Source organism: the organism of the source record quoted next, unplaced genomic scaffold (genome assembly GCF_019419815.1).
Source record: "Pyrus x bretschneideri cultivar Hongxiangsu unplaced genomic scaffold, Pyrus_bretschneideri_v1 Contig27, whole genome shotgun sequence".
NCBI classification, from domain to species: domain Eukaryota; kingdom Viridiplantae; phylum Streptophyta; class Magnoliopsida; order Rosales; family Rosaceae; genus Pyrus; species Pyrus x bretschneideri.
Genome location: NW_025999579.1, coordinates 5,023,457 through 5,047,995, shown reverse-complemented (window position 1 = coordinate 5,047,995; position 24,539 = coordinate 5,023,457). Strand labels below are relative to the sequence as shown.

At 37.4% G+C, this 24,539-nt stretch overlaps 1 protein-coding gene and 1 pseudogene across 1 annotated transcript; both read right to left on the bottom strand.

The window, feature by feature from the left end:
- Positions 1–5,855: 5,855 nt before the first annotated feature.
- LOC125478854 (cytochrome P450 736A117-like) lies at positions 5,856–7,817 on the bottom strand. Its single transcript, XM_048587542.1, has 2 exons — positions 6,888–7,817; positions 5,856–6,627 (listed from the first exon to the last, which is right to left on the bottom strand). Exons 1-2 carry the CDS (start codon positions 7,794–7,796, stop codon positions 6,016–6,018), a joined length of 1,521 nt encoding a protein of 506 aa, XP_048443499.1. The 5' UTR covers positions 7,797–7,817; the 3' UTR covers positions 5,856–6,015.
- Positions 7,818–19,789: 11,972 nt separating this feature from the next.
- Positions 19,790–21,340, bottom strand: LOC125478997 (annotated as a pseudogene).
- Between the last annotated feature and the right edge of the window lie 3,199 nt (positions 21,341–24,539).

Genomic DNA, 24,539 nt, shown 5'->3' with positions numbered 1-24,539 from the left:
ACACAATTATGCTTTGGTTTAATCCGTTCTAATTACGTATTCTTAATGGTAAACATGTTTTTAATGGCTTTGTCACGGGTGTCGCCCAACACGTGCCTACCCTAATATTCGGGGCCACCGCTCCAACACTAGGCGACTAACCACCGCTACGGTTAATCTCTAGACGTTTGAAAATTAAGAAATGACACCTAGACTTACCTAGGGGCCCGTCTAGCCCGCCTAAGTCGCAACTCTCACTTAGACAGAAAATAGATAACTTTAATTTTGCATTTTATTTTTTCAAGAAATTGTAAAAGACTTTGTTAAATACTTGAATGAATGCTCATTATATGCATGTTACCCATGTTTTCCATATGTTCTAGTACTTTATAGTTATGTCATTTTTTCAAATTATGTATCTCAATACAATTATGTATTTTTTTTAAGTATAAGTTGACGTTTATATTTATACGTTGCTAAAAAATTAAAAATCAGCATAGTTCGTCTAGGCGTTAGGCCCCAGCCCACCGCCAAACTAGCACTAGTGCTTATCGTTGCGCAAACATACTTTGCGCGACGAAATTTCCTGCGTCGCGCAAAAATGTTTGTCACAATTCTATTAAAATCTATCATTTTGATAGGATACACATTCTACAAAACTAATTTCAACGATCCAACCATCAAACTTGTTTGTATATACTTCGAGATCTCATATGCCAACAATCGCAACAAACAAACATTCAGAGATTAAGTAACGGGACAAAACTTTTCGACGGTTATAAACGAAAAATCACGATTTAACGGTTATTTTAACTCCGATTTTGATGATTTTTTACAGCTACACTCCTTAACCCTATATGAATACAATGAACTAATTCGATCGTCCATTTAAAACATTTACACAAGTAGATACCACAAAATCTTATGTTATACTTGATGGAAGTATAAATAAACTCTAAGTGTTAGTGAATCTATTATTTTGATATGATATGCATTCTACGAAACTAGTTTCAACGATCCAACCGTCAAACTTGTTTGTATATGCTTCGAGATCGCATATGCCAAAAATCACAAAAACCAAACATTCAGATATCAAGTAACGGGACAAACCTTTTTGACGGCTATAAAAGAAAAATCACGATTTAACGGTTATTTTAACTCCGATTTTGATAATTTTTTACAGCTACACTCCTTAACCCTATATGAATACAATGAACTAATTCGATCGTCCATTTAAAACATTTACACAAGTAGATACCACAAAATCTTATGTTATACTTAATGGAAGTATAAATAAACTCCAAGGGTTAGTGAATCTACTGTTTTGATGTGATACACATTCTACGAAACTAGTTTCAACGATCCAACCGTTAAACTTGTTTGTATATGCTTCGAGATCGCATATGCCAAAAATCACAAAAAACAAACATTCAGATATCAAGTAACGGGACAAACCTTTTCGATGGCTATAAAATAAAAATAACAATTTAACGGTTATTTTAACTCCGATTTTGATGATTTTTTTACAGCTACATTCCTTAACCCTATATGAATACAATGAACTAATTCGATCATCCATTTAAAACATTTATACAAGTGGATACCACAAAATCTTATGTTATACTTAATGGAAGTATTAATAAACTCCAAGTGTTAGTGAATCTATTGTTTTGATGCGATACGCATTCTACAAAACTAGTTTCAACGATCCAACCGTCAAACTTGTTTGTATATGCTTCGAGATCGCATATGCCAAAAATCATAAAAAACAAACATTCAGAAATCAAGTAACGTGACAAAACTTTTCGACGGTTATAAACGAAAAAGTACTATTTAACGGTAGTTGTAACTCCGATTTTAATGATTTTTTAGAGCTACACTCTTTAACCCTATATGAATACAATGAACTAATTCGATCGTCAATTTAAAACATTTACACAAGTAGATACCACAAAGAAAAAGGCAATGCAAGAACCCCAAAAGAAAAGCCAAAAAAAAAAAAAAAAGCACTTTGCACAACGTGGGTACACCTGCGCCGCGCAAAACAGATTTGCGCGACGCAGGTGTACCCACGTTGCGCAAAGTGCTTTTTTTTGTTTTTTTTTTTTTTTTTTTGCCTTTTGCTTTTCTTTTTTTTTTTCCTTTTGCTTTTCTTTTGTCCTTTTGTTTATGAGTACAAGATAAATAAATTAAAATATACTTTCTAAATATATATACCATTGAACTTGATGGGAAACGCATTCTATGAAACTAGTTTCAACGATCAAACCGTCAAACTTGTTTGTATATACTTTGAGATCACATACACCAAAAATTGAAATAACAAACATTCAGATATCAAGTAACGGGACAAACCTTTTCAACGGCTATAAACGAAAAATCACGATTTAACGGTTATTTTAACTCCGATTTTGATGATTTTTTACAGCTACACTCCTTAACCCTATATGAATACAATGAACTAATTCGATCGTCCATTTAAAATATTTACACTAGTGGATACCGCAAAATCGTATGTTATACTTTATAGAAGTATAAATAAACTTCAAGTGTTAGTGAATATATTATTTGTATATGCTTCGTGATAGCGTACGTCAAAAAATCTCAAAAAACAAACATTCAGAGATCAAGTAACGGGACAAAACTTTTCGACGGTTATAAACAAAAAAACACTATTTAACGATAGTTTTAACTTTGATTTTGATGATTTTTTAGAGCTAATGACACGCCCCGACCCCGATATTCCCCGAATACCAGGATAGGCACGTGCTGGCCGACACCCGAGAGTGACGAAAGCCATTTATTGAGTGTAAATATTGAAAACAAGGGGTAAATAAGGTTTATAAATATAAATGAATAATGAATATGCAAATAAGGACCGTGTTCAGAGCACACCTCTAATCTAGAACACTAAAGAAAATAATATAAAATTGAATGAAACAAAGGAATAGGTCCTACACCGAGAGGACTCGAAGATGCCGATGCGGAAGTGCCGGGACGTCGGGATTGTATGCCTCGATGCTAAGTCCTGAAGAGGGCGCAAAACAAACATGAGTGGACCAAGTTGATATATATATATATATATATATATATATAATAAAACAGTTATCAACATACTAACCCCCAGGTTTTATGAAAACACATATATATAATGATAAACATAGGTTTTCCGAAACCTAGCATGTCGTGCAATGTCTCAAATCATAATTCGCATAAATAATAAACACTAGTGAATGTTCGATATAACTCTTCAGGCCCCATGCCGGCTCCCCGTCTCTAAGCAGATAGTCAGAGGAAAATACACTTCAGGCCCCTTGCCGGCTCCCCGTCTCTGAGCAGACAGTCAGAGGAAAACACACTCCAGTCCCTATGCCAACACCAAACCGTTGCCCGGGACGGACCGGATCTATCCCTACGTCCCGTAGCGGAAAGGACCACTTGGTAAGTACAAAACCAGTGAACATACATATATTGAAAATCAACTTCATAGTATAAAGTCATGCATCATCTATACTATAAAGAGGTGTTCTAAACATGTTCTAAATATCACATCGTCATCCATCAGATATTCTATAAGAACATGGGTTATAGGAAAAATAGTAATAATTCAAACTAGCCTCAGTAAGCATGTTATCTCGTAAAACGTTTCATAAAACATAATCATCGAATCATGCTTTTCATGTATGCATTTCTACTATCAAAACATGCATTTTTAGAAGGGGTCCACTCGCAGTACTTCGCCGTCGAAAAGCCACGCCATCTAGCGAAGAAGGAAACGCCGCAGATAAACGCCCCTAAGCACATAAAGGGTACACTTAGTCAAACTCTACTTAAACGATTGAATTTGGGAAAAAGGACATCGGAAACAGGTTCAGGACGTCGAAATTAGCCTAGGAGGGGTCCCGCACGAAACCCAAAAAGTCAACGGTCAAAGTCAACGTTGACCGTTGATCGGGTCAACGGGTCAACGGGTCAACGGGTCACGGGTTTGGGCTTTAGGGTAATTGGGTTTAGGTTTTAGGTGGGTTGGGTTTGGGTTAGAAGGAAAGTGGGTTTGGGTTTGAAACCTCATGGCCCAATGGCCCAATTAAAATGGTAATGGGTTTGGGCTTGCAACCAGGGCCCTAAGGCCTTTGGGTTTGGTGGTCGCCGGATTCCAAGGAGGGGGAAGGCCGGTTTTCGGCCGGAGAATTCCCAAGCTCCGTTGGAGCTCAAAACTCAACCAAAACATGTCATTCAATATACCAAATTGAAGCCCCGAAGGTAAGGAATCGAAATATACCCTTGGTTCCCGTCATCGTGGTCGGAGTTGGCCGGAAAACAGCCTGGAAGCCACGGGTGTCCGCCGGAAAACTGGGTAAGATTCAAATGAGTATAACTTCTTCAATACTCAATGAAATTGGGTGAAACAAAAAGGAAAGTTGTAGTACTCAGCGAGATGAAAAGATTGATACCTTGAAAGCCGGCCAAATCGCCGTGTTTTGGCCGGAAATTTCCTCGAAAGTCACTGAGGTCGCCGGAAACTGGGTAAGATTCAAATGAGTATAACTTCTTCAATACTCAATGAAATTGGGTGAAACAAAAAGGAAAGTTATAGTACTCAGCGAGACGAAGAGATTGATACCTTGCACGCCGGCCAACTCGCCGTGGTTTGGCCGGAAATTTCCTCGAAAGGGGCGGTGCTCGCCGGAAAACTGGGAAATGTCTCCGAGGTGGTTTCTTCATGGTTTGACGTCCAAAACACAACCACGGGGTTAGAAAAGAGCTATAGGTGTGGGCATGGGTGTGTGTGTGTGTGTGTGCTCTTGTCGGAGGAAAGAGCACCGAGAGGAGGGGGGAAAGAGAGAGCACGGAGGAAGAAAGAGAGAAGAGAGAAGAGAAGACTTTTCAGAAAAAAAAAGAAAAGGGAAAGGAAGGAACCGGGGAAAAAAAACAGGGGGGGTGGGCCCCTTGGGCTCACCAATTAAGACTCAAAAACAATTTTTAAAAGGAAGGTATCCTTCAAACTTAGTGAAAATACAAAAATACTCATTTTCTTACGTAAATTTCGGGATGGGTTGTTACAGCTAAAGTTGGGGAAAAAAGCGGTAAAACATTCTTGGCTTGGTGTCAAAATCTTGCGCAACGTAGCCGAAGTCGCGCAAAGTAGCTTTGCGCGACAACACTTTGTGCGACGAAGGAATGCGTTGCGCAAAGCTGTTTTGCGCGACGAAGGTGCACCTACGTTGGGCGATGTTTTGAATTTAATGTCGCGCAAACATACTTTGCGCGACAAAATTTGTTGCGTCGCGCAAACATGTTTTTGTACTAGTGACTTAACAACTTTTATAACCTTGTTTGTACCTCTCTAACAGAGGTGAGACCTGCATGTGTTGATGAGCCCTGTCTCTATTAGAGAAGTGGTATAAATGTTGAAAAATGTGGTAAGTGTAGCATTACTCTTCGAAGATTGAAGTAGTGCTGATAACGTAGTTTGAAGAACGAAAAACTATTAGAAGGTGTATGTGGTTACACCAATGTGAACAGCACCTTTCACAGCAGTTCAGGTAGTACGTACCATTGGTTCTAATTCGACACTTAACACAAGATACTCTCAGGTAGTTGGCGTCTAAAACGTATGAAGAGGTGCCTTCCTATGACGATGTGGGATGTTGTCCGACATTGGAATGTTATGGTATATTGCATGTGTTTATAAAAAGTTGGGCTACATATTCTACATGTCGCCAATTGCTTTTATGGTGAATCCTCAACTTCCTTCAAAATCTACAAGTTTACGCATAGTTAATTGAGCACAAGATATGGCATTGATTTCTTCTTCTTTATTTATTTATTTATTTATTTATTTTAACTTATGTTTCTTTGACTTTTGCGGTAAATGAAATCAAATCCTAACACTGTATAAATTATTTTCCTTAAATTGATCCATGTGATAATGCAGCTGTCTTTTTCCAATGGTACATCTATGGCAGCTGCAGGCTTAGACAAATGATTTGATCAATTATTTCAAAACAGGATATAGGCTATAGCCTCAATCTTTCAACATGAAAATGGAATAGCAACAGCTCTGAGAGCATTTTTTCGGTGTATGGTTATACCAGTAGATTCAGTCATGTCTAAATCCTCCCCACTTGCTCCACCAGGCAACATCCAGTCGAACTTGTGCACGATATTTGCCAACGCAATCTCATTGACAGCCATGGCAAACTGAATTCCCGGACAGACCCTCCTACCAGCACCAAATGGAATTAACTGAAAGTCATTCCCTTTATAATCTATCTCACTATTCAAGAACCTTTCTGGCTCAAACTCCTCTGGTTTTTCATATAGTTTGGGATCTCTTCCAATTTGCCATGCATTGATCATAACCTGTGTCTTGGCTTTAATTTTGTAACCACCTATTTCCACGTCTTGTACCGCAATCCTGGGCACTAGTAATGGAACTGGTGGATGTAAGCGAAGAGTCTCCTTCATCACCGCCTTCAAGTAGTGCATTTCAATCAAATCATCTTCTGTTATGTGGTCTCCCTTTCGGACTATTTCTCTTACCTCATTCTGCAACTTTTTCATGACCCTAGGATGCCTTAAAAGCTCAGTCATTGCCCACTCCAGGACTGTATATGTGGTATCAGTGCCAGCAGCAAACATATCCTGCAACAGTTAATATTATTGATTAAGGTATTTGAAATACATATAATTACATAGAGGAAGAATTGTGTTAGTTTTAAAGGAAAGTAAGCAGCGGGAAGAATGATAACCTATCCGATTTGATTTACTATTCAACTTGTAACTGTATGTGATTTAACACCGAAGTTTTGGATTTTCAGCTGTTTAATATCTAACATATGCACGAATCAGTTTATTTAATAGCATTCCAACAGAAACACACAGAGATAGAGAGAGATGATTACCAAGATGAGAGCCTTAATAGTAACTGTCTCAATAGGAAAACCTGCCAAGTTTTCTTTCTGAATTGCAAGCAAAACATCGACAAAATCCTGTTGGCCATCCTCTCCACTCTCTGAACTCTGACCCATATGCTCTTGGACCACCTTATCTAAAAAGTCATCAAACTTCTTAGCCACCTTGTCGAACCTGGCTTCCAAACCGTTGACACGGCTCAACCAAGAAAGCCATGGGATATAGTCCCCAATGTTAGTAGTTCCCAATAACTCAGTGAACTCCCCCAGAAGTCCCTCAAACTTCATCCCACCTTCACCACTGTACTTCCTCCCCAGAGCGACTCTACATACAACATCATTAGTAAGCCTCGCAAACATTTCGCTTAAATTCAAAACTGATGGTGATGACTTCATTATGTTGCTGATCATGGTTTTGGTTTCCTCTTCTCTGACAAAGCGAAAAGAGCGAACCCTTTTGTTGCTCAAAAGATTTATGACACATAAGCTTTTGACCTGCCTCCAATACTCACCATAAGGAGCAGATGCAACGTCTTTATAGTTGTAGAGAAGCTTTTCAAAGTTGGTGTTCTTGGGTCGATCAGAAAATGTGAGGTCATGGGTTTTCATGATCTCCCGAGCTTCCTGAGCGGAAGAGACAATAAGGACTGGGACATGTCCGAAGTGAAGAAGCATGAGAGGGCCATGGCGTTGAGATAATGTTTGCAGTGAGCGATGAGGGTACAAGTCTATTTGGTGAAGGTTTCCGATGATAGGGAGCTTTGGCGGAGAAGGTGGTGATGAGGTTTTGTTGGAGGTTGTGGTGGAGGAGTACCATCTGTATATGAGAATGATGAAAATGGCCAGAAGTGTGAAGGCCAAAGGTTGCAAAAAGGAGGTGGTTTCATTCACCAGCATCATTGTCCTGCCCGGGAAAAGAAAATGTGTTTTCGTGTATGTATTCTCTGCGCTTGAGTGTTTATATAATCCTATTTTGTGGGGTAGGTGGCCTTCTTTTCCTAGCAGATGTGCCATAGATTGCTCCATTTGTATATTCCAAAGCAAATTTCATTTTCATTACCTTGTTTCTATATTCTTTTCCTTTGACTCACTTAATTATCCGTTTCTATGTCATCTTATGTTTTCTTTGAAATAACCATAATCTGCAGCTTTTATTGAATTGTAGCAGCCAAATAGAATACTGCACTACAAAAGCTTAGCACAGAAAATATGTAAAGACAATTCGATAGCAATTTGAAAACGTAAGCTTTTGTAGTGTAGTATTTTGTATTGGCTACAACAATTCGAACAAAGTTGCAGATTTTGTGATTCTTATCTTCTTGGTCTATTTTGGACCAAGAACTATAAAGTTTTAACTCATTATATGTAGTGATCGTCAACAATTGGAAATATATATATATATATATAAGCTTTTTATCAATTAGCATTTATTTTTGTTTTCATTTGGACAACGGATAGACACGCCCAATCCTGATATCTCCAAATATTAGGATAAACATGTGCTGGCCGACACCCAAGGGTGACAAAGCCATTTTAAACATGCATACAAATAAAATATGTAGTTAGAAAGAAATATGTCATACAACTAATTAAGAATAATGCGAAAGAATTATTATAAAAAGGTACGAACTAAGGAATGGGTCCTACATAGAGAAGACTGAAGATATCTGTGTGGAAGTGTCCTGTCGGGATTGTATGCCTCGTATCTAACTCCTGAAGGGGTGCAAAACGAAGGGTGACTGGACCAAAGTTTATAATACTATTACTATTAATAAGAAAACTGTTTTCTTTTTTAACATGCTAACCCCCTATTTTGAAAACACATATATAGTACTATATAATAAGTTTTCTGAAAACTCTAGCATGTCATGAAAAACATTCGTAAAAAAAGTACATAAACAATGAAATTTCTCATAAAAACCATCGAACCGAATTTTTTTCATTGAACACAAATGATTTCGAGCAGAAAATTAATAAAAAAATTCATCGGAGGTTACGAATGACGAATATAGTATGATGCTTAATTAGAAAAGCTGTTTATTGATTTAAGTTTGCAGATCATCTCAGATGATTCTCTCCGTCAATACAAATTCCTAGAAATTAAAAATACTCCTACAATATATATGGAGGTTTCTTAATGCACCTTACAGGATCAAGTAATGAACTTTTGCTGCTATATGAGTAGAATCCTATTCATATTTTTATCACCAAAGCTTTGAAAATGGCTAAACTACTCTCGGTAGTGAGAGCATACCAAAAGCATGGCAATAAAATTTCACGACTCGCAAAAAGATTTGTCGCAACTAGTTATACAACTCTTGTTGATCCTTCACCTCCAGATACCCACACACACATTCTCCGCAGCCAATTTCAATTTCGACAATTCAAAAACCACGACAAGATTTCGCAAATCCAATCCCATTAATTGGCTTGATTACTGGCTTGCTTAGTACCGGTAACCCCTGCGTTGATCTCTTTTTCAATGTGATCAAGCCGGAGAAAGCCAGCACTGCTTATGTGGAGGCCACCTGTATTTATCTGAAGCAACTGCTGCCGCTGGCCTGGTCGCGCAATCCCCTAACTACTCTCAAACTCATCTGTAATCTACAAGATGAAATGTTCTATACGGAAGCATTTGACAAGGCAGCGTATTGGCTCTGACAAGAGTATTGAATCCACCACAAATCTCTCCACCGCATCTGCTGTCAAAACGTGATCCCACCATTCTCTCCATATTGTTTTATGTAAATAATCAAGAGTTATTAGTTACCTTTTATGTTGTACAAAGTTAACTATAGGCTTGTACATATCTTGTATCAATATGATGAACAAATGATCAAGGGATTTATTCATAATACAGAACTGCTTCTCCTACTCTTCTCTGTCTGCCACTATCTATTTCTCTATAGGCTCCACCACAGTCACCCGAAGACCCTAATGTGCAACATCCCTTCTATTGCCGTGTCGTTCGGGTGTTTTATTGACCTGTCGAGATTTTGTACTTTCTTCTACAAGGAGAAAAGAGGAGGGGGGAGGAAGAAGAAGATGATGATGCCACCCTAGAAGAATTGACCAAGATGGCTATCGAGAGGTATGAGCGTGACCCGAATTACAAGTTGTTACACGACAGGGTTGCAGATGTTTACGTGGAACATTTGAAGTCCGATATGTAAATATTGAAGCGAAGTTTTAAGCGATCGGATATTGATGATGATGAACGGTACTCGTTGGCCAATGAGATGACTGACACTGCTCGCTGTTGCTTTTCTTACAACTCCATGGACACCAAAACCATCAATGCCACTTTGATATGTGAAAGCATTGCAAGGAAGTTTTTGATGACATTGAGGTTCCCACCATAAAACCAATATCAATACCACTTTGATATGTGAAAGCATTGCAAGGAAGTTTTTGATGAAATTGAGGTTCCATCATAAAACCAATTGACAATATGGGAAGTAACTCAAGATCATATAAGCACATAGCAAACCTTGTCCCTCACCAATGTGGGACACCTCTCAAGACGCCCTTGCACGTGTGGTGGATTTTCAAGCCTACATGTGGACAACAACTGGGTGACGTGGAGCGCGTGTGGCCATTGGGCTTCACACGTGGACAACCTTGTTCTGATATCATTGTTCTGATACCATGATGAAATTGAGGTTTCACCATAAAACCAATTAGTAATATGAGGAGTAGCCCATATGCTTTTGACCTGCCTCCAATACTCACCATAAGGAGCAGATGCAACGTCTTTATAGTTGTAGAGAAGCTTTTCAAAGTTGGTGGACTTGGGTCGATCAGAAAATGTGAGGTCATGGGTTTCCATGATCTCCCGAGCTTCCTGAGCTGAAGAGACAATAAGGACAGGGACATGTCCGAAGTGAAGAAGCATGAGAGGGCCATGGCGTTGAGATAATGTTTGCAGTGAGCGATGAGGGTACAAGTCTATTTGGTGAAAGTTTCCAATGATAGGGAGCTTTGGCGGAGAAGGGGGTGATGAGGTTTTGTTGGTGGTTGTGGTGGAGGAGTATCATCTGTATATGAGAATGATGAAAATCGCCAGAAGTGTGAAGGCCAAAGGTTGCAAAAAGGAGGTGGTTTCATTCACCAGCATCATTGTCCTACCTGGTAAAAGAAAATGTGTTTTCGTGTATGTATTCTCTGTGCTTGTGTGTTTATATAATCCTACTTAATTTGTGGGGTAGGTGGCTTTCTTTTTCTAGCAGATGTGCCATAGATTGCTCCATTTGTATATTCCAACGCAAATTTCATTTTCATTACCTTGTTTCTATATTCTTTTCCTTTGACTTACTTAATTATCCGTTTCTAAGTAACCATAACAAAAAAAAAAAAAAAAAAAAAAAACCAAGAACAGTGTACAAGGTGGTGTATAGGACATCTTTAAGACAAAAGTTTTCAAATTGTTGTTGACCACTAGGTATGATGAGTTAAAACTTGGTAAGATTCACATAATCTGCAGCTTTTATTGAATTGTAGCAGCCAAATAGAATACTGCACTACAAAAGCTTAACAGGAGTATGTGGAAGGTAAAAAATGGTACGTGGATAACACCACTCTTTGTGATAAATGGCCCTTTATAATATTTACTTAATTTTGAGATGAGATCTATTGGATGAAAAAGAGATAATGGTTGAATTTGTTTTAGGGTTGCAAAGCAATAGAAATAGATGTAATACTAATTTTACTTTTTAAGTCAGGTAAGCCTAGGACCGTTGGTTATTTTAATTATATTTTATTTTACAGATTAAAAATTTATTATTATTTTATTTTATTTATTTTTAATATTTAAGAGTTGTGTTTTATTTGAAGAGTCATAATCCCTTTCTAAAAGGGTATGAGAAGTTCTTTAAATAAGAAACCTCAAACAGAAAACATGGTACGCTAAAGGGTGTGTAGTCAAATTAAGATCTAAAAGGATTTTAAAAGACTTTAGAACTAGCTTGTAATCAATTAGGATTTTAAAGAGGATTTTAAAGGACTTTAAAATCATGATGTAGTCAAAGTAAGATTTAACAGGATTTGAAAGAATTCATCCAAATCCAGGTGTAGTCAATTAAGATTTAAAATTCTTGGTACAAATATGTAGGTATTCAAAATGTTAGGGATTTTAACGGATTTCATTAAGTAATGAATTTTAGAGGATTTGAGAGCCAATTTATGCATAAAAAGGGCTGTGAAGAATCTCATCCACACCTCTAGGATTTCCTTCTTCAAACTGACTTCTCTCTTATCTGAATTTCTACTTTGTGTGTCAGATTTCTATATCATTTATGTTGTAGGAATCAATTATAAATCCATAGAAATCCATGAAACAAGTTCATACAAATCCATAGAAATCTATAATAAAAATCCATATAAATATACTAAAATCTATATAGATTTGTAAAGTCTATTAAAATCCTTTAAAATCTGTCACTTATAAAAATCCATTAAAATCCTCTAAAATCCAAATTGACTACACCCAATTTTCTATCTCCCTCAATCCTATACTTGTTAAAACTCTTAAGTAACAAGACAATTGTTTTAATTTCTACAGTATTATAGCAATCTTACATCTCTCTCACTTGTCATTAGTCAGTATTATATAACAAATGGCAAGCCTAAAAGAAGCCAATAGTGTTAAGCCTAAACATTTTAGTGGCCATAATTTTCGTAGGTGACAAAAACAAGTGAAATATTGGTTACCTGTCTTAGGACTTGTATCCGCACTTGAAGAAACTCAATCAAACAAAGATTCCTCTTCTAAAGAGTCATCTTCTAAACTAACCCTTGAACTAATAGAATACCATTGTTACAACAAAATTTTAAGTGCCCTTTCTGATCATCTCTATGATGTGTATCGTGCTACTACATCCACCGCCAAAGAACTTTGGGAAACTTTAGAAGCGGAATATGGAATTGTAGATGCTGGGATGGATAGGTTCACGGTCTTAAACTTTAATGATTATAAGATGGTTACTAATAAGTCTATGGGGGAACAAATACATGAGTATCAAGAGCTATTAAGAGGTGTTGAAAAGAAAGGAACGAAGTTTAGTGAGGACTTTAAAGTCTCTTGCCTTATTGATAAACTGCCTCAATCTTGGAATGACTTTGCTAGAACCTTAAGGCATAAACAATGAGAACTTACTTTGGTTCAAGTCATAAATTCAATTAGGATCGAAGAGAAACATAGGTTAAGCCAAAAGAAGGAAACCGAAAAGCAAACAACTGTGAACTTAGTTGAGAATGATACCCACAAAAATGGAAAAAAAAATACAATAAGTTCACCATAAATAATAAGAAGAATTTCAAACCTAGAAGATAAAATTTTAAATTCAAATCACCCAACCTAAATAAGAACTTCCACAAGACTAAGGATCAAGGGAGAGATAATGAGGTTTGCTTCGTTTGCGAAAGAACCAATCATAAGGCTAAGGATTGCTTCTACAAGAAGACTAAGGAGAACAAGTCTAAGTCAAATCATAATGGTCCAAAAGCCCAAGTGAATATACCGATGGAGCAACAATCTTCTCAAGCACATTTTAAGTATGATTCCTTTGTCAATTTTGCTCATGAAAATAAGGATTGGTGGGTAGATTTTGGAGCTAACGTACATGTCTGCTTTGATTGTGAATTTTTTAAAACCTATCAGAAATCAAGTGGGGGACGTGTAACTCTAGGAAATGACTCAATGTCGCAAGTGCTTGGAATTGGAGACATAGAACTAAAGATGACATCTGGAAAGGTCTTAATTTTGAAGGACATGTGACATATACCTGATATTAGAAGAAATTTAATTAGCGGATCATGCTTAGTAAAGCAAGGCTATAAAGTTGTAATGGAATCAAATAAGGTTGTAATAACTAAGAATAATGTATTCGTTGGAAAAGGTTTTATCAGTGAAGGATTATTTAAGTTAAGAGTTTCTTCCGAGTGCAATAATATTCCAAAAGTTATCAATGTTGAATCTAGTAATGTTTGGCGTGGATGTTTGGGACATGTAAACTTGTTCAAAATTAAGAAAATGATGGATTCGGACCTAGTCCCAAAGTCAAATATGAATCTTAAGCATAAGTGTGAAACTTGTGTACAAGCAAAACAACCCAAGAAACCTTTTAAGTCCGTGGAAAGGAATACCCAAATGTTAGAGCTTATACATAGTGATGTTTGTGACTCAAATAGGTTACCTACTAGAGCTGGTAATAAGTATTTTGTCACATTTATAGATGATTGTTTGAAGTATTGTTATATTTATTTGATAAAGACCAAGGATGAAGTATTTGGTAAATTTAAGATTTACAAGACAGAAGTGGAAAATCAATTAGAAAAAAAGGATAAAGAGACTTAGGTCTGATAGAGGTGGTGAGTACACTCTTACCGATCTTAGTGTTTTTTGTGAAGAGCATGGTATTATACATGAAGTAACAACACCCTATTCTCCACAATCAAATGGAGTTGCAAAAAGGAAGAATAGAACCTTATTGGACATGGTGAATGCAATGCTTTTGAGTTCTAGATTACTAGAAAATTTGGGGGGAGAAGCAATTTTGACTACATGTTTTATATTAAATAGAGTAATCATTAATGACAACACTACTACTCCATATGAAATTTGGAAAAAAGAGAACACCAAATCTCCAAGTCTTGAAAGTGTGGGGGTGTTTGGCTAAAGTTGCAATCTCAGAACCTAAGAGAAAGAAGATAGGACCTAAAACTGTGGATACTATTTTTATAGGTTATGCTCATAATAGTAGTGCCAATAGATTTCTAGTCATCAACTCTGAAATAAATGCAATTTCTACTAACACTACATTGGAGTCTAGGGATGCAACATATTTTGAAGACATATTTCCTTTCAAGACTAGAATGCAAAACCAAGTGGTAGATAGATCATGCACTAGTACTAACAAAGCCTCCACAAGTATTAGCCATCAAGTTACAAATGAAGAAGAACCTTTAGCAAAACTTAGAATGAGTAAGAGACCTGGAGTGGAGAAGAACTTTGGTGATGATTTTTATACTTTTTTAATTGAAGGTGATCCAACAACATATAAGGAAGCCATGATCTCTGTTGATGCTCCATTTTGAAAAGAAGCTATAAACAGTGAAGTTAAGTCTATTTTATAAAACGACACTTGGTAGTTAATGGATTTACCACCCGGTACTACACCAATTGGTTGTAAGTGGGTATTTAGGAAGGAACTGAAGCCTGATGGAAGTATAGATAAGTTCAAAGTTAGGCTAGTAGCCAAGGGATTCACTCAAAAGAAAGGAATTGATTATTTTGACACTTACTTTCCTGTGTCTAGGATTACCACAATTAGGATCCTCATAGCATTAGCTTCTATACACAATTTAGTAGTTCATCAAATGGGTTTTAAAACATCATTTTTTAATGAAGACTTAGATGAAGAAATTTACATGGAGCAGCCCGAAGGATTTATAGTGAAAGGCCAAGAACATAAAGTGTGTAAGTTGGTTAAATTGTTATATGGACTCAAGCAAGCTCATAAGCAATGGCATGAGAAGTTTGATAAAGTCCTTTTAGAATATGATTTTGAAATTAATGAGCATAAAAAGTGTGTCTACTACAAGGAAGGCAATGGACAGTGTGTTATTTTATGTCTTTACGTTGATGATATACTATTATTTGGAACAGGTCTGGAAATTGTGAAAGATGTTAAGTCTTATCTATCAAAGAGATTTGATATGAAAGATCTAGGAGAAGCCAATATTATTTTGGGAATGAAAGTAAAAAGAACACAAGCATGTTTTATTATAAACCAAGCTAGTTCAATTGAGAAAATGCTTAAGAAGTTCAATTTTTCCAATTGCAATCCTGTCTCGACACCATATGAACCAAGTGTGCTTACTTAAAAAATAGTGGTGAACCTGTGTGTCAACTCCAGTATTCTCAAATGATTGGATCTTTGATGTATATAGAAATAAAACTAGATTTGATATAGCTTATGCGGTTGGAAGGCTAAGTGGATACATTCATAATCCAAGTAAAGAACACTGGAATGCCTTAAGGCGAGTGTTTAAGTATCTAAGAGGAACTATGGATTATTCTGTACACTATAAAGGATTTCCTTATATAGTAGAAGGGTATAGTGATGCAAATTGGATCATTGATAGCTCCGAAGTGAAATCTACTTCAGGTTATGTATTTTTATTGGGAGGAACAGTTATATCTTGGGGATCTAAGAAACAAACAATAATTTCTAAAAGTACAACGGAATTTGAACTCATAGCTCTTGATACTGCATGTATAGAGGTTGAATGGATTAATAATTTTTTGCTTGATATCCCATTGGTGAGCTAGCTTATACCTGCCATCTCCATACATTGTGATAATAAGGCTGTGATGGATTTAGTGAGGCAGACACATACAAATAAGAAATTAAATAGACATATTAATGTTAGATACAAATCTATGAGAAGCTTGTTAAATAAAGAAGTTGTTTCTTTGGACTATGTGAAGTCGGAAAAGAACATTATTGATCAATTGACCAAAGGTCTATAATGGAGTCCTAGATTTGTCGAGGGGGATGGGCTTAAACCCATAAGGAAGTCACCTAGGGAAGAAACCCAACCTTTGTGATTGGAGATCCTATGAAGAAGGTACAATGGGTAGAAACAATCCATATTGCGTGACTTATATTCCAGCACCTTAAAATAGGAGATTTGAAATAAAATCCCCTGCTCATTCTTATGACATTTGTGCTGATGATATGTGATGTTAAGGAAAGACAATGTCCTGAATGAGTTCCAAGGCGGGCAATCTCCCTCAAAGTACAGGTCACATGTACTCTTGGAGGACTCACCGAAGTGAGAGTAGTCATGAGGCCACGACTGTTAGAATTGGGTTGTTCTCTAAAAACACTCATGAGAATCAAGACTAAGCGCATGGCCATAAATAGCGCTAACCCGTGCCAAGTCTTTGATCAATACTCTGCATGTCAAATGTTGTAATCTAAATTAAAGGAATCTAGTTCAAGACTTAGTTCACTATGATTCCTTTGGAAGAAAACTATGAACACTAAGTGTAGGTTCAAGTCCAAAAGACACCTACACCCATTGCATGATATACAAATTGCCCAAACTTCCATTTCTTCAATTGTGTCTATTTTATTCCTCATAGAGTTTTGAATCTTGTGGGGGATTGTTGGTTATTTTAATTATATTTTATTTTAAAGATTCAAAACTTATTATTATTTTATTTTATTTATTTATAATATTTAAGATTTTTGTTTTATTTGAAGAGTCATAATCCTTTTCTAAAGGGGTATGAGAAGTTCCTTAAATAAGAAACCTTAGACATAAAACACAATACGCTAAAACTTTTTTGTCTCCCTCAGTTCTCACATCTCTGTCAGTTTACATTCATACTTTATAATTCTTGGGCAATTGATCACTACTTGGCAATCCCGTCTGCCGTTGGCATGTATATCGGATCAGACATCCTGTGAGGCTTTGGGTTGTATCTTGGAGTTGTAGGCACCGTCATAACATGCACATAGGGAGGCGTTTACGGCTTTAGGGCAATGACATCGCGCCTCTCTTTGGATTATAAGTCTGATAGTGATTATACATTTGATTTGTTATATTTGATCATATATATAGTTGGTATATTTCTGCAATATATTTCACAAGGACTACTGTAGTCCTCAAGAGCATCTCCAAAGAAGATGCCAAAATGTACATATTAGCTATAACAGTAAAAAAAGACCATACTAATATTCTCCAACCGAAGTGTCAAATCTTATGTGGCGATGACATGAATTGGCAGCAAAAGAGGTTGTTATCAAATTTGACAGCAGCTTCAAATGTTTTTTTTTATTAATTATTAAATGTATTTTATTAATTTTTAATTAGTTTAATCATTTATTATAATTAATGTTGAGTTGACCGATGCAATTATCCTACTTTTTTTTTTCGATCAAGGAAGGTAACAAATTAGTGATAAACTTTAAATGTCATTTATTAAATTTTTATTAGTTTAATAATTTATTTTATAAAATAATAATTTAATTTGACATATCGATTGGAAAACAAAACTTTAAAAGATGTCAAAGTATCACATAATCTGTCAAAATTTAAATTTTATATTCAAAATTTGACATCTCATTTGAAGATGAATTAACTCTCCTCCGCCAGTCAATATGGAGCCACGTAAATTGTTACCTTGTCCAAAAGAAGGCGCGGCTTTGATAATTTTAGCAATTTCTGGCGTCTCTCCATATGCCTAACTCTTTATTCAGAATTTTCCTCTTACTGCTAAGTGCGCCTTCGTAATGATTGTTATAAAAAAGACCAGTATGATCTTCATGAATTCTCATTGTCTGTAATTGGATCATGGGAAACGACAACCAAACGCTAGCACAAGAAACATGACCATGTAGTTTTGGTTTCGACTCCACCTTCGACAGGAGAAGCCATTTTTGTAAGCACAAACAAAATAAGAGCGTAGAAAATAAGGATATGAAGGATTATATATAGAGTTTTGTTATGGGAAGTGAAGAATATGATTTGGTATTTATAAAAAATATTTGGAAAGAGGGCTTGGAATTTTTTGTTTTTCTGATTTTCCTTCTCCTTTGTAAACGTTTTCCCTTTTTTTTTTTTTTTTTTCTTTCCATTTATTACATTTTTTTTAATTTATTACAGTTTAAAATATAAAAACGGTTGGATTATAATCAAATTAGAAGATACAATTGCACCACGTGTAATAAAGGCATTGAACTAGCAGCTGGGAGCTCAGCCAACCGTTGTGGTGGGCCCCACACATCAGTTTCTGTTGCACCATTCTCTCTCGGTTCCTCGGCCGTGTGTAGAGCACACGTTGCAAAATAAATAAATAAATAAAACCGTGGCTGTCATCAACAAAATGGATCTGAACTAAGGGCTAGAATCGCCAAGGCCCTACCAGCCATGACTTGGAGGAGATAGGTGAAGGGAATTTTGGAGTGGATTTTAACTTTAGCATAGCAAAATTCCATGGATGGAAATGCTGTTACCCAAGCAATTGCCATTTGCTTGGGCCTGGATGGCTTTGTTTCAGGCTTTCACATGCCATACTCATGGTTGGTCCTGTTGCATGCGTTAAAGTTTTAAGCCATAACAAAATAATAGTGTAATTTACATACTTATTTATACTTTTTATGTATTTTTGTTAATTATTTATTATTGATCTTCTTTAATTCATTCGATTCGATGACCAAAAATTAAGAGAAATATATCAGAAGCCAAAATAGGTGTGTGTATAACACTACCCTAACAAAATCCTTTGAGATACATAAAGTTGCAATTTGTCCCCTCAGCAAATCAAAATCAACGCATGCATAGGTGACTTTCTCTTTCTTTCCTTGCTCAAACATTATCAGACCGCATTTGGTGTCTAAGATTAAATTGTATTGAATAAAATGATCATTAAATTTAACCGCTTTTGATATTTATTTTTTATTTTTTTTGCTAGTGTATGGTTTATTGAGGCTTTTGCGGTATTGGACTTTTGTTGGAAAAAAAAAAAAAAAAAAAAAAAAGGTATTGGACCAAAAGAAAAAGGGAAAAAAATGGGTAAAGACTCTTTCGTCCAAACAGTTCCACACAAGAGAAAAACAGTTCCGGCAAACACCAATGCTCCAATATGGGTTTTGTTGGGGGCTGTAGTGGAGGAGGAGGATCAAGAAAATGGCCAGCAATGTGAAGGCGAAGGGTTGCGAAAACGAGGACGTTTCATTCACCAGCATCATAGTTTTAAACCTAATTATATATCGTAGAACAAGAAAATTAAAAGACTAATGGGCATTCAGCATCCTTTATTTTTTAACCCTAGACAATTAAAGAGAAATTCCAAGACATTGAACTCCCACTCCTATTCTCCATCAATCTTCCCATGGAAATGGAATAGCAACAGCTTTGAGAGGATAATTTTTACGTGTGGTTGAACCGGTAGATTCAGTCATGTCTAAATCCTCCCCACTTGCTCCATCAGGCAACGACCGGTGGAACTTGTGCACGATATTTGCCAACGCAATCTCATTGACAGCCATGGCGAACTGAATTCCTGGACACATCCTCCTACCAGCACCAAATGGAATCAACTTAAAGTCAGTCCCTTTATAATCTATCTCACTATTCAAGAACCTTTCTGGCTCGAAATCTTCTGGTTTTTCATAGAGTCTGGCATCTCTTCCAATTTGCCACGCATTGATCATAACGTGTGTCTTGGCTTTAATTTTGTAACCACCTATTTCCACATCTTGGGACGCAATCCTGGGCAATAGTAATGGAATTGCTGGGTGTAAGCGAAGAGTCTCCTTCATCACCGCCTTCAAGTAGTGCATTTGCATTTCAATCAAATCATCCTCCGTGACTCCGTCTGTTTTGTTTCCAACTATTCCCCTTACTTCTTTCTGCAATTTCTTCATGACCCTTGGATGCCTCAAAAGCTCAGTCATTGCCCACTCTAGTAATCTAGATGTTGTATCAGTGCCAGCAGCAAACATATCCTACAAGCACAAAATGTTTTGATTAAGATATGAACCTCTAACATATAAAGAGAGAGAGAGAGAGAGAGAGAGAGAGTTACCAAGATGAGGGCTTTTATAGTAACTATATCATCTCCACCCTTTGAACTACAGTTCATGTGTTCTTGAATAACTCTATCTATAAAGTTATCAAACTGCTTAGCCACCTTGCCTAACTTGGCCTCCAAACCATTGACACGGCTCATCCAAGAAAGCCATGGGATATAGTCCCCAATGTTAGTATTTCGCAACAACTCAGTGAACTCCCTCAAAAGTCCCTCAAACTTCATCCCTTCACCACTGTACTTCCTCCCCAGAGCCACACGCCACATCATTAGTAAGCCTCACAAACATTTCGCTTAAATTCAAAACAGATGGTGATGACTTCATTATGTCGCTGATCATGGTTTTGGTTTCATCTTCTCTGACAAAGCGAAAAGAACGAACCCTTTTGTGGGTCAAAAGATTTAAGACGCATATACTTTTAACCTGCCTCCAATACTCACCATAAGGAGCAGATGCAATGTCTTTGTAGTTGTAGAGAAGTTTCTCAAAGTTGGTGGACTTGGGTCGGTCAGAAAATGTGAGGTCATGGGTTTTCATGATCTCGCGGGCAGCCTCAGCTGAAGAGACAACAAGAACTGGGACACTTCCAAAGTGGAGGAGCATGAGAGGGCCATGACATTGAGATAAGGCTTGAAGCGAGCGATGAGGGATCAAGCCTAGTTGGTGAAGGTTTCCAATGATAGGGAGCTTTGGTGGAGAAGGTGGTGTTGGGGTTTTGTTGGTGGTTATAGCGGAGGAGTATCGTCTGTATAGGAGGATAAGCAAAATGGCCAGCAGTGTGATGGCCAAAGGTTGCAAAAAGGAGGTTTCATTCTCCAGCATCATAGTCTTATTTATTAGGATAAGAAAATTTATGTCCAGCACTGTGGGTGTGTTTGCTGCGAAGGTATAGATCATCCATGATTTCTCAAGCTTACATATGCATCGAAGAGTGCTGAAGTAACATAACGACCACACGGCGATGATATAATAACGACATGGTAAATTTTTTTTATTTCTACAACAAAATGTAAAAAACTGATCATTCTAGCTAATTGCACAAAAACTTGTATATTTGCAAGTTTCCAAATTGGTAAAACTAAAAAGCTCTTTGGTTCATGGATGGCCATGAGTTTTTGCTTGTGCAGTTGTTTTTCTATTTTGGCCTGGAAACATAGTTATTGTCCAACTCCAAAGCGACTGCGAACCCTAAAAGATTGCCAGAAGGAGGATGTAACCACTACATAAATAATGATACATACCACTTAGTACTACAGTTTAGTGGTATTCCTCTTCACTTGTAAGTGAAAGGTTTTATGTTTGATTCTCGTCAAAGATGAACTTGAATCACATTATTATGGACGACCACATTATTATGACTAGCTTAGTATGAGATTTAACCTATTCATCCACCTTCTTAGTGTAAATACTATTTCAAATAGGGCATGTGAACACAAATTGTTGTGTGTTAGCGCAACCGTTTTCTTGCTTGCTAGTGTTTTCGGTAAAGACGGAAAATATGTGAAGGGAACGTTATGATGGTCCATTACAAGAGGAGGAGATCCAGTTGTTGCTTAAATTTTTTGGAGCTTTATTTGAATTTTGAATAGATAACTAAAGCCAATAAATTGAAGCCACATAAGAGTTGGCGGACTCAATGAGTTCGTTTCTTTTGTTTATCTTCCAGCAGGTGAATCCTCTTATATATAGCCAACAAACCCAATAAATAGTGTCTTTTGGTGTCATAAGCTTCATAAAAAATAATTGGACAAAAATACCCCTCAAACAAAAAACTTCAAAAACAACCCAAAATAATGCATGAAATGTGTGGTAGGGGTATTTTCATCATTTTAACAGTATTTTTTAATAATAATTTTTTTGTACAGTTTTTTTTAATTAGAACCTTACAATAAGTTAAGTTGTTCATTAAATATTATTTTCTCTATTTTTAAACACGTTCAAAACATCTTGATAAGCATGTAATGTCGGTTATAAAAAAAGTATTTTGCACACGCATAATAATATGATTAAATTAGTTCTCAAATGATTGTTTTTTTTTTTTTTGAACAAACGATATTATCTACACTAAGAGGTTTCTTTTAACATGATCTAGGATTATTCACTTACTTCCAATATTTGACTTTCCTTTTGTCAATTCACACGTATAAATACATTTAAAACATGTAAGTTGTAACGACCCGTCTCGAATTTCACGAAACGAAAGGGGTATTTTCATATTTTCACTTTGGTTGGGTTTTATTTGTTTAAAACTTTGCTTTTTGGCCTTAATTGGTGTGCCCAAAGGGGGCCCACCCTTGAACTTGTCCCCCGACCTCTCTCCTTCTTGCACTGCCACGTGGCAATCTCCTCTTATTCTCTCTTTCTCTCGCAGCTCACTTCCTCTCTTCCTCTCAAACTCCCTCGAGCCCTCTCTCTCAAACCTCTTACCACCACCATCATACTACCTTCCCAGTCATGACCTCAAACCCAAGACCGGTCTGTTGTTGTGCATAGTGGCAAAGACCCCTGTCATTTCCCTCCCTTTGTGAATTTCGACGAGTTCACCATGAATCCAACCTAGGTAAGCCTCGGAGACACCTTCCTTTTCCCATTTTGATGTTCTATGACAATTGTTGAGCTTACTTATGTGGTTTGGGTGAAGATTTGATGTAGAAATGGCAATGGGAAATGTTTTCCCAGATTTCGATGACTGGGCCGTGAGTTGCAGAGGTTTTCCGGCCACGGCGAGTGTCACATCTTAGTCTTGACTCCACCGTAGCACGATATTGTTCACTTTGGGCCACATCCTCACGGTTTTGTTTCTAGGAACTCACATGAGAACTTCCCAGTGGGTCACCCATCCTGGGAATGCTCTCGCCCAATCTCGCTTAACCTCGGAGTTCTGATGGAATCTAAAGCCAGTGAGTTCCCAAAAGGCCACGTGCTATAGGGAATGGAGCATGTATATATAAGGCACATCACCCCCTCTCATTTGGTTGATGTTCGATGTTACAATCCACCCCCATTAGGGGTCTGACATCCTCGTCGGCACACTCGCACCACACGGCAGAGTGACTCTGATACCATTATGTCATATCCCAGTCTCAACTCTGCTGTAGCACAATATGTCTGCTTTGGGCCCTGGCCACTCCTTCACGGTTTTGTTTCTAGGAACTCAAGAGCAACTTCCCAGTGGTCACCCATCCTAGGATTGATTTAGCCCAAACTTGCTTAACTTTGGAGTTCCGATGGAATCTAAAGCCAATGAGTTCCCAAAAAGCCTTGGGCTAAAAGAAGTGGGCATGTACATATAAGGCATAGAGGATCCACTCCCCTGGGCGATGTGGGATTTAACAATCCACCCCCCTTAGGGGCCAGTTTGTTCCTAAAAGGCCTCGTGCTAAAGGAGGTGGGCATGTACATATAAGGTATAGAAGATCCACTCCCCTAGGCGATGTGGGATCCAATAATTCACCCCCTTTAGGGCCCGACGTCCTCGTTGGCACACTTTCAGCCAAGGATTGGCTCTGATACCATTCTGTCACATCCCAATCTCGACTCCGTCGTAGCATGATATTGACCGCTTGGGGCCATGCCCTTACGATTTTGTTTCCAGAAATTCACACGAGAACTTCCCAGTGGGTCACCCATCCTGGGAATGCTCTCGCCCAATCTCGCTTAACTTCGAAGTTCCGATGGAATCCGAAGCCAGTGAGTCCCCAAAAGGCCTCGTGCTATAGAGAATGGAGCATGTACATATAAGGCACATCAACCCCTCTCCGTTAGTCGATATGGGATGTTACAATTTACCCCCCTTAGGGGCCCGACATCCTCATCGGCACACTCACACCACACGACAGAGTGGCTTTGATACCATTATGTCACATCCCAGACCGGCTCTGTCGTAGCACAATATTGTCCTCTTTAGGCCCTAACCACGCCCTTACGGTTTTGTTTCTGGGAACTCACGAGTAACTTCCCAGTGAGTCACCTATCTTGGGATTGCTCTCGCGCGAACTCACTTAACTTTGGAGTTCTGATGAACTCTAAAGCCAATGAG